This window comes from Sprattus sprattus (genome assembly GCF_963457725.1).
Source record: "Sprattus sprattus genome assembly, chromosome: 5".
Classification (NCBI taxonomy): Eukaryota; Metazoa; Chordata; class Actinopteri; order Clupeiformes; family Clupeidae; genus Sprattus; species Sprattus sprattus.
In genome coordinates this window covers 24,499,595-24,510,543 of record NC_137924.1, presented here as the reverse complement: position 1 = coordinate 24,510,543, position 10,949 = coordinate 24,499,595, and the positions used below count along the sequence as shown (strand labels likewise).

The 10,949-nt window shown below is 42.8% G+C and overlaps 1 protein-coding gene across 2 annotated transcripts in view; it reads left to right on the top strand.

Moving 5' to 3' along the window:
• Positions 1-8,170: 8,170 nt before the first annotated feature.
• The window catches only part of inpp4aa (inositol polyphosphate-4-phosphatase type I Aa), a gene marked incomplete at both ends in the record, with an annotated part of 10,597 nt that continues 7,818 nt past the window's right edge, over positions 8,171-10,949 (top strand). For both annotated transcript variants that reach the window (XM_080838830.1, XM_080838829.1), the window contains 6 exons: positions 8,171-8,270; positions 8,427-8,471; positions 9,089-9,207; positions 9,379-9,495; positions 10,282-10,361; positions 10,648-10,759. In XM_080838830.1, coding sequence (XP_080694956.1) covers positions 8,171-8,270; positions 8,427-8,471; positions 9,089-9,207; positions 9,379-9,495; positions 10,282-10,361; positions 10,648-10,759 — 573 coding nt within the window. The remainder of the gene's footprint in view (positions 8,271-8,426; positions 8,472-9,088; positions 9,208-9,378; positions 9,496-10,281; positions 10,362-10,647; positions 10,760-10,949) is intronic.

Below are 10,949 nucleotides of genomic sequence, written 5' to 3'. Positions count from 1 at the left end.
GAGAAAATTAATCTTCCACTGTAGTGAAGCCTTTGGCTCACTAAAACAAGCAGCACTGCAATCAGTCCTCTGTCGCGATCGTGACTCCACTCCGGTGAAATTGTTCTGCTTGTCTGCAAACTTTTGATGTTACCTGTTTTGCCTACCTGAGTCCCTCCCGCGTGCACGCCCGTTTCGATGGAAGCTCATTTTGGTTAGGCTACCTGTCGCTGATTGGAGCAAAATGCGCGAACTGTTTTATTGCAAAGTTTCACGACGTTTTTTTTATCGCTATTAAGGGATTTTGTTTTAACAGATATTACCTGTGTTTTAGTAATGAAGGAGAAATACCTTAAAATACATTATAAGTTACTAAAACCGGCTGCTGGCTTTTTAGAAATTCAACACCGACACAAAACGTTATCCCGATATTGTTTAAGTAACTTCGTTAACAAGACTGTCATGACTGGACAAATGCGATGTGATGCTCGTGTATTTGGTGAATGTCTCTTACATTGTGAACCTTATTGTAACCACGAGATGGCGGCATAGCGCCATGTAAACAACATTAAATAATGCAACGGCATCGTGCACCATAGTGCGATTGTTTACGTTTCAGCGTGTGGAAATCCAGTTATACCAACCAAATGAAAGCATTTACTCTACGGGTCAGCAAGCCATTGAACCCTTTCAAATTCATGGTGAATTCATATTATGTTTGTAACTTGGTTTACAAGACGGTCATGACCGGAAAAATGCGATGTGATGCTCGCTTATTTTGTGAATGTTTCTGACAACGTTGAACTTTATTGTAGCCACGAGATGGCGGCATAGTGCCATGTAAACATCCTAAAAATAAGCAAACGGTATCGTGCCCTATCTAATCCATGTCTACAGCTCTAGTCAGTCTTTTAACTTTTCGTCCGCTGACTAAAATGGACATGTTAACATTATGTTCATATGTAAATCTGTTCTAATATATTGTGTTTACACACATCTTTGTTATAGAAAGTGTACCAACAAGCTTATCACAAATGTTGTTCAGGAGGCAATCAAGAGAAAGAAATACTTTCGGTCATCTGAAAACTCCGCTGATACTAATTAGCATGCACTACGCCTATCACACAGAGGCCCAACATCGCTAAACACAGAACAGCTCGGTTAATCGGTCAATTTGGTGAAAAAATAGCAGTCCCCTGTACGCTATGGCACATATGCTCATTGCCACAGGCAACGATTTCACGCCAAGAACTATATCCTCTTTCATTTTATCGTAAGGAAATGTATAGGCTATAACAACAACCCATCTCCGTTGACTTTGTCTTATAAGATAGTTCCTATTTGTTTGTAGCCAACAACAGGCTTTTTGTAGGTGGTGAGGTGTGGGTATCAGGCCGCAATAACCTATACCCGTGAGCTATATTGCAGTATAAGAGTTATTTATGTCTAGTCAGTATTTTGTATTTGTACTTTAGGCTAGGTATTTCAGACATAGACTATGCGACAAGGTCAAGGACAGACATTTATGCCATATGTGACAAGGACAGAAATATGTATGGGTGTCCACTGGAGCAATGACTGTAATACGCTTTTTAGCCATTGGACTGGAGGCTGACGCCAGGTTGCCAGTCTCTTATCCTATTCATCCTATCCGTAATGCCATGAGAAAAAGCCAGAAATATTACATGCATGCAAACCAATTTACAGGTCATTCCAACCTGAATCATATTGTAGGGCATTTGTTCGTTCATTAAGCTAAAAACAGTCTGAAGAAAACCTATTGATGGCTAATTAATACACTAATTGACACATTCCATTCTATTATAGCCTATAGTAATTCTTAATTCTTGAGCGCACCTCAACAACAGCGTCACAATTTCCCATATTAACCTACGTTTTGACTATTGTGCCGAAACGTGCCGAAACAAAGGGGCGGTTCTTGTGACAGAAGTCTTACGTCAAAATATGTCACGCAGTGGTAGGGCGAGTGTAGATGCACCGCAGGATCGAACGCACCCACAATAAATAAATGCATTAAACGTTTGTTTTTTACAGTTTGGATACAAGCTGCCGGCATGGAATACATGTGGTAAGTAGGCAACGATTTAGTTATTAGTCATGAATGTTTATGCAAGGATGAAATAGGTTGCCACAGAAATGGGTGGATTAGACGGTTTTAGTAACGCCTTTGGTCATCGCAATAAACATCTATAGCCTACACCCTCAGTCTCCTAGGGTGCTGTTCGTCTTGGTCTCGACATTTGACATCATTAATTAAAGTAAAATGGGAGACTCGGTTGCGAGTCCTGTGTTTCTCCTGCCGTGTTGGTCTGTCTGTGTTTTCCGAGATGCTGTAGTTTATTGTCATAGGGCTTAGCGGAACTGCCAGTGGAGTTCACAATGTATGGCCTATTGTAAATTAACAAATAGCATAACTAGCCTAGACGTAGTCACAAAAATAATACACGGTGATGATATTGGTTATCAGTTACAGTTTCTACCTCTTGCTCTGTCGTTTCACTTCTGCGTTTGTTGTATTTTCAGTTATGGGATATAAGATAAAGCACCGTGATGTGATTGTTTACGTTTCAGCGTGTGAAAATCCGGTTATACCAACCAGAGGAATGCAGTGACCCTGCCAGCCAGCAAGCCATTGAGGCCTGTAAATTCATGGTGAATTAAAATAATGTGCAATAATCCTTCCAGGGAGAGAAACATTGAGCTTTTCTGTCTGTCTGTCTGTCTGTCTCTGTGTGTGTGTGTGTGTGTGTGTGTGTGTGTGTGTGTGTGTGTGTGTGTGTGTGTGTGTGTGTGTGTGCACGCTCTTGAACAAGGTGGATGTCCCTATGAAAGGATAGATGTCAGATTGGTAGACTCTTGCTGCTTAAATGTGAAAACGCTGCAAAAAATAATAACACAAACTTATATTCACTCCATATTTGCCCCATATTTATCAGCAGTATCATTATGAACACCTATGCCTTCCTCTGTTTTCAAGTTGTCACTGTGAACTCGACAAATATTTCTGTCAGTACATTCCTTCCTCATTAGTTTCTCATGTTTTATGTGCTTAAGTATTGACATACCGCTGGCACAACATAGAAATGTGTAAGCCTCAGAACATGTTGGCATGCCAAAAGTATGACGTGATAATTAATATGGATAAATCTTAATTCCTTTGTTGGAATTCCATTTCTGTACCTCAGTCTGTAACACTATCTGTAACACTGTAACACGAGTGTGAAACCTTGGAACTTTGGATGTCCTCTTTCGACCATGCTGTGCTGCTTCTGATTAATGAGAATTATTGATCAGGGGATGAAATTATTGATTAGTAACAGATGCTTTGAGATTGGATTTAAAATGTTGATATTGGTAGCAGAAAATGTGAATTAGTTTTGCCCCCGACATTAAACAAATACCTTGTGATGGATGAGAGAGAAGAGCAAGTCGGCTACTGTAAACGCAGGAGACAAAGTAAAGAGACAAAGCACTTAGTGAAGAACAGGAAACACAAAAAAAATCAGGGATGGAGAGATATGCAGAAGTTATTGATTAATTGTTAACAATTAAGGGATTGAACACAAGAAGTAAAACAGAAGAAAAACCAGGGTGGAGAGAAGAAAACAAGAAACAAGAAAGGAATAGGACAGAAACAGACTGGGGGCTAAAGAAACCGAGTAAGCAGGAGAGAGAGAGAAAGAGAGAGAGAGTGTGGAACCGCAGTGCAGCCGGTTCTGACAGTACCACCAGCGTAACTGGGTCATCCGGTACCTCTGTTTCAGGAGGGGTTGTCCATTTCTTTGCCACACAGCTGCAGCAGTAAGGAGCACAGGCGTCAACGTCAGAATTCCCAGAAGCACTTAGGGGCCTCTCAAATCACAGGGCTTTCATGTGCAGACGTACCCACCCAGCCCAGCATGGGGCTTCAGGCAGACGGCAGGCAGATGGCACGTGTGCAGTAAGGTAGTCAGTGGAGGGGTTCACCTGCAGTGCAAGAGACTGGACCTACGTCTGGCCTAAGCATAGCGGGCAAGGCACACTATGGGTCACTCACAATAAGAAGCAAGACTCTGAGATAGAGACTTAGAATTTTGGTAATGTTATCATTCGAAAAGTTTTTTTTTGGCAGACAGCTCAAGTGGGTTTTTCTCTGGAGCGGGTAGGGCTGGAAACATATTTACTCCCCGTCACAGAGAATCTCCATGGTGTTTGAAGCATCTTGATGCGTTCCAATTGAGAGTCTCGTTCAGACAGCAGCAATAATCCCCCCAAATTGAGATGAAAGTAAAGCGTGGCGAATCCTCTTCCCCCAGACAATGAATCATCGCAGCACAGAATGGCTGGTTACTATGGATCCGGTCTCTCTAATTGTGGCTGGCTATGAAATCTGCCAAATTAGGCATGCAATGCTGCTGGCTGACTTGGTGCGCCATGCTTCTGCTGGGTGGTGTTAGCAAAGCCCCATCACAGCCAGTAGTCAGACCTCGTCGTTAATGTTAGGATAGACCTCTGGTGTGCTCCTCTACGTAGTGCAGAAGAAATATAGAACCATGGTTGGAGAATCTGCATGTAGAGTCATGGTGGACAGGCCATGTGTAAAAATAGCCTCATGCAGAAACACACTCACACACGTGAATGCACAGGGACACTCAAGCTTTATGTTCTCATGATCCAAGAGGCCTGTTAAACAAATATTTGCGCACTCGAGAGACACACATGTGTGTCCACACAAGCATATGTCTGCAAATGCACATCCATGCATGTTGTTTAGCTAGCTGATGCTTCACATTTAGTGTTTGCTCATCCATCGTCAGCTTCTTTGTGCAGCTATCTCTGCATGTGTTCATTCCCAGTGGTGACGTGTGCGATCACACACTAGTTACTTGTGGTGGTATTTTCAGAGCACGACACTCCCAGACTTACAAAGAAACTGCCTGAGGTTGGTTTCAGGTGTAAGGTTTGTGAACGAGAAAGAAACTAAGGTCATCTGATTTTCTCTTGCTTCCCTTTAAATATGTCTCTGGCTCTTTTTTTCTTGGCTTAATGAGCCTGGTGAATTATATATGAATACTAGGTGGAGAGAGACTGGGATCCCCCCCCGATGGGGACCCTGATTGGCAGCAGGAGTCAAAGTGAGCGTGTGTTGTTCAAGGAAGCGACAACTGTGTTAAACAAGACACAGGAAATGTAGGCGTTTGCGTGGCACACTGCCTTATTCTGGGAACTTTCAAGCCTAGCGTGCAGTTTTTGTTCTTCTTCTTGTCTGACTTTAGGAAGCCAGTTTTCGGCATTCTCACATGCTTTGGTCATGTTTGTTTAGCAGGTTTTATACGGAGAACTCACGTTTCTGTTTCCTTTTCCACCTAATGCATTGTTACACATTGTTAAGCATTTATGCTTGCAAGTTGCAATGCATCACATTTTGCCTTTCTTCTTTTTTTCGTGTGCGTTTCCATCCTGATTCTCTTTCAACTATCATTTAAGACAAAGAGAGTGTTGCAAAGAGCCATACTGATCCGCTCTGCATGGTATTGCAGACAAACAAATGTTCAAAGCACCAGCAGAGTGATAAAGAGGATGGGTGATACAATCATAGTCCTACAACATATCCTATGGTATTTGTTTACATGCTCTGCAGTAGGCCAGACAAGGCCAATTCTAAGCATAATGCAGCACAGACTCTGAGCCTGGCTGTGAGAGAGAGTGTAGCTTTTACTCTTTGCCGTGGTAGGGGCCTTGATCCAGTTTTTATTTTGACAGCACTTTGAATGGTTTATGATAATGTGGTTAGCCTCATATGTGATTGCGATGATACGTGGTGCGATAACACTAATTACAGGCTTTTGGTAGATCTGAGGGAGCTTGGCAGGACAGCAAGCAGAGACCAGGATGAAGCCGACAATGCTGAGGAAGGTTGTCTCGTAAAATCTTGTGCTTGGGTTATTCACAGAAGGCGTTAATGTGCGGTTATCAAAGACTTCGAAAATGTTGGGAGAAACAGACAGAAAAACAACATGCTTTTGATAAATGCATTTTGGATAAGGATGCATTTCATTTGTTACATGTTACATAAGTACAATTATTGATAAAGTATAGATAGGGAGAGAGGGGTGGGGGGATCACTGATTATCATTGCTACTAATAAAAACAGCTAGTGCTTCTTATAAAAACCCCAACTGCAAGGTGACAGTGAGTTTCAGCACTTCAGAGAGGACTGGTTGTATTGTTCCACGTAGCCAGATCAGTGGAGGTCACACACATCACATCCACTTATCATCTCATGGATTTGTGTGCTAGACTGGGCCTACTGAAGCACAGGGATTCGAGACTGAAGTGAGAGGAAGAGCTTGGCTGTTGCAGCTGTGTGTGCAACCGCTAAAATATATAATAGCAACACAAATCAACATTCAGATTTGAAGGATGATTAGTTAATTATGATAAAGTAATTTGAAGGATTAGGAGTGCAATGGTAAGTCAGAGACAAGTTTGTCAAGAGATGTTTTTCTATATGTGAAATTTGCTTTCAACCAATCAGTAACTGTGCTTAAATTCATCATTTCCCACAGCAATGTTGTAAAAATATGGATGTCAGCACTTTGAATTATGGGTATTCTAGGATGCCTTGCATACTGGGCAGAGCAGATGTCTCCTTGTTGTGTTTGGCCAAAAAAACATGAACTGTACTCGTTTGTGTACATGTGTATGTGTATGTGTGTGTGTTAGAGAGAGAGAGAGAGAAAGAGAACGTTTTTACTATTATATTAATAGTTATTATTTCATAAAAACAATGAATCTGTTTCTCCCTCTTCGGCTCATTAAGCAGGAATCTCTTCAGCTTCTGTGTGTAATCATCATTAGAGACGCTCATCTCATCTCTCCTCACACCCTGCTGTGGAACATCACATCGCATCGCTTCGAGAACTGATAGCAGTCTTCCTTACATTATTTGCTTTAAACCTATTTTTGCTGCACAAGAGTAAAATGCAAAAACGAGGATTAATTCTCTGTTAGGTGTACTTCTGAATTTCCATAAATTATGGGTATACCTACCATCGACTGTATATACAGTCATTGATACGTGCCATACCTGGTATGTTGCAGGGATCCTGTCCAGCACTAGGCATCTTAATCTTCCCTGAGCCCCACTTTCCATACATAGGATGATGTAGAAGACATTTGGCATTGCAGATGCAGTCTCATCAGGGCCGAGCATCACTCACATCAGTGGTAGGCTGAAGGCTGAAGTCATCAAAAATGACTGACTGTTATTGCAGTGCTCTGAGTGAGGAGAGGAATGAGTAGAAGATGAGAGGATTTTTGAAGTTGAACATCAAGTTACATATAGTAGCTTTTGGTCAGAATAAACTGGAGGGATTGCTGTTTCCTGTTGGGAATTGAAAGATTGTCTTGGTGATACAACATTGGAGATGTTTTATCTGTCTGATGTGATTTTTTCGTAAGCAATTAAGTTCTGCAAATGTGCCCACCATCACAGCATCCGTGATAAGCGCACTGTGCAAAATTTGCATGGCAAGCTTACAACTTTCAACACTTTAAATTTTGGATTTTTGTTGAGTGCTTTACTTAAACATGAGGCATTTCTGAAGTTCCTTTCTGCTCCCTGTAGAGGAGCATCCCAGATATGTTTAGCATTTCCACCCGCTGGAGAACATTTGAGTGGTTTGCCAAGATGAGCAGGAAGTTCAACCAGGATTTCCTTTCCTGTTCTCCTCCCCTGCTGTTTACACATCCTGCCCACAGAATTTGAGATGTCCCTCAGTCGCATGAAAGTTTACATGAATTATGCAAACAAAACTGTGTGTAGGTAGGAAGTTTTTCAAAGAGTTGTCGGTTGCCTTCAAATTCCTAAAGGTCTAAATTCCATGTATCCTTATGAGGTCTTCTGAGGTCTGATTAGATGTGAATATACCTAGTAAATCTTCTTTATCAACTTCCTCCTTTTCTTCTTTTACCTGTCTTGTGTCTCTCTCTTCTTCTCACTCTCTCTCTTTTTTTCTCCTCTTTCTCTCTCTCCCTCATCAAGGGACTGAGAAGACTTGGAGCAGTTCATCCGATCATCTAATAGAGGATTTTACCCTGGTGGAGGCCGTCAGGTAGCTTACAGCGTGACCTCACATCCTCCTCAGCACCTCCTCTCCCTACGGCCTTCTCATCTGTCCCAGCCAAGATGGCAGGGAAGGAGCGCAGTCCTCGCCATCGACCATGGTCTGTGTACCGCGCCAACACCTTCGACCTCTCCTCGGAGATGATGGGCCTAACCCTAGCAGGTGAGCTGTCAGATGAAGAGTGCGTCCCTTCCCCATCTGCTGGAACTTGTTTGAAAAGTTACTCAGAAACCAAACACCCCCCCACACTTCCTCTATTTGACTTGGTTTAATGATAGAGGCAGACACTCCCTGACATGTGTCACCGTCACTTTGCAGGCCTCAGCCAGGATCCTGACGAGCCAGTGCTGGAGTTCAGTCTTGGTGAGTGCAACGCCCAACTGGCTTCCTCAGGGTAATGCTGTTTGATTTTAAGTGCGCACTGAACCAGAGATCAAGTACTGTAGCCTACTGTGTGCCACGGGGGGTTCTTGGAGAGGTTGGCTGCCCACTCATTCTTTTAATAGTCACAAACACACACTTCTTACCAGTGCAGTCACCAGACAAGCTCCCACTCCCTGGATCAACATCCAATCAGGATGGAAATATTTTACTCTCTAATCTTCTTACTTGCTTGTGTGGGTTTACAAAATCAATGGCATAGGCCATATGCTCTATGTGTGTTTGACTTAACATAGGCTTTTACATTGCACCAGAGGCCTCCTCTAGCTCAATATGTTGTGAAGCAAGTGAATAAAAAAAAAAATCTGAAAGTCGATTATTGTCAATGTTGTCATTTGTCTGAATCTTAATGTCAATTCTCTGGAAATATATGCTACATGATCTAAAGTAAATAAATGCTTAACAAATGTATTGTCAAATGTGTTTTGAGCCCAGGTAATCTGTTAGATATTCAAGCGTCTTACTCCATTTCTCAGTGTCAGGCATCTTCCCCCTCTGCCCAGTGTGCCAGACTCACTCTCTCTGCTCTTGTGTGTCAGCCTGCAGTGAGCTGCTCACGACTGCCCTGGAGCGGAAGCCCAACAGCTTCGTGGCCGTGAGCTGCACCACCCCTCCCCAGGCCTTCTGGACCAAGCATGCTCAGACAGAGATCATCGAGGTGAGGACCAGGATGACAGAGAAGGTTCACATTCTGTAATGTTTTTTTTGTGTTGAACTGTCTTCTGGAGAGGATTGTCCTGGGTTTTGCATACTGCATCAGTCAGCAAGCATGCTGTTTCATTTTTAGGTGTTATAATTGGTCTCATATTTGGCTTCCTCATCCTTTCAGGGAACAAGTAATCCGATCTTCCTGAGCAGCATTGCCTTCTTCCAGGACTCTCTGATCACTCAGCAGACACAGGTCAAGCTGTCGGTGTACGACGTGAAGGATCGCTCGCAGGGCACGGTGTGACACACACACACACACACACACACACACACACACAAACATGGTGGGGTGGGGGTGGTGCAGAACGTATGTCACCTGGTGCCATACACAAATACTCAAAGAAAAGTGAACAGTGAATAGATGACTGTAGAAAAGCACATGAAAGCCTCATCAACCAGGCGTGGTTGATTATGAAAACACACCGGGTTGAAGGCTCTTTTGATAGAGCACATCACATTGGCAAGCAAAGGAAAGAGACTCACAGGCTCCAACAGGATCAGAGACAGTAACAGAACAGGATTTGTACTCTTTGTTTGTTTTGCTCATTTATGTTTAGCCACATTTTTAGGTTTGTTAGCGCTGATTTAAACAGAAAGCTTGTGATCATCCTGTCCTTTCCTTATGTAATCCTTAAGTCCACAGCGTCCAGTTTAGTTCATATGATGGTCAGTGTTCATATGATGTGTGGCCAGTGTAGTTCATATGATGTGTGGCAAGTGTAGTTCATATGACGTGTGGTCAGTTTAGTTCATATAATGTGTGGTCAGTGTAGTTCATATGATGTGTGGTCAGTTTAGTTCATATGATGTGTGGTCAGTGTAGTTCATATGATGTGTGGTCAGTGTAGTTCATATGATGTGTGGTCAGTTTAGTTCATATGATGTGTGGTCAGTGTAGTTCATATGATGTGTGGTCAGTGTAGTTCATATGATGTGTGGTCAGTGTAGTTCATATGACGTGTGGTCAGTGTAGTTCACATGATGTGTGGTCAGTGTGTTTCATGTTTCTCTTGCACTCTCACAGATGTATCTGCTGGGATCGGCCATGTTCACCGTGAAGGAGCTGCTACAGGACAAGCACCACAGGCTACACCTTACTGTCAGGTGAGAGAAGCAAAGACAGCAGTAGATAGATGCAGAACACTTGCATTTACTGTGACATCTGACAACATTGTACAAAAGCTGTTCACATATTTTGGGCAGAGTGTTTATAATAATGCCAAGAAGGGTTGATTTATTTAAGCCTCTCTGTTTCTCTGCTTTTCTGTGAAGTTCCATGTGACACAGAAACGTGATGCATTTGTCACCAGTTTCATCTCAGTCTCTCTCTCTCTCTCTCATCAATTGGAAATGGAAATGGTCCATGAATTCCCATCTGTGTTTATGCCAGGTCTGCTGAGAGTGAGCGCATGGGCAACATCACCGTCATCGCCTGGCAGATGGAGGACAAGAGAGATCAGAGCGCTCCCATGGCCAGGCTACCGGACACCATCAAAGGCAGAGTCAGTCAACAAACACCTCTCCACACAAAACACCTCTCCACACAAAACACTCTCCACCCCAAATACATGGGATAGGACTTGAACCTATTTGTTTTCACCACCTGCATTGTACACTGTGTCATAGTCCAGGTTGTGTATGCTGTAAACGCAGAGGCCCTTTAAGTTGTGGGCGTCTAAATGTCTTATCTGA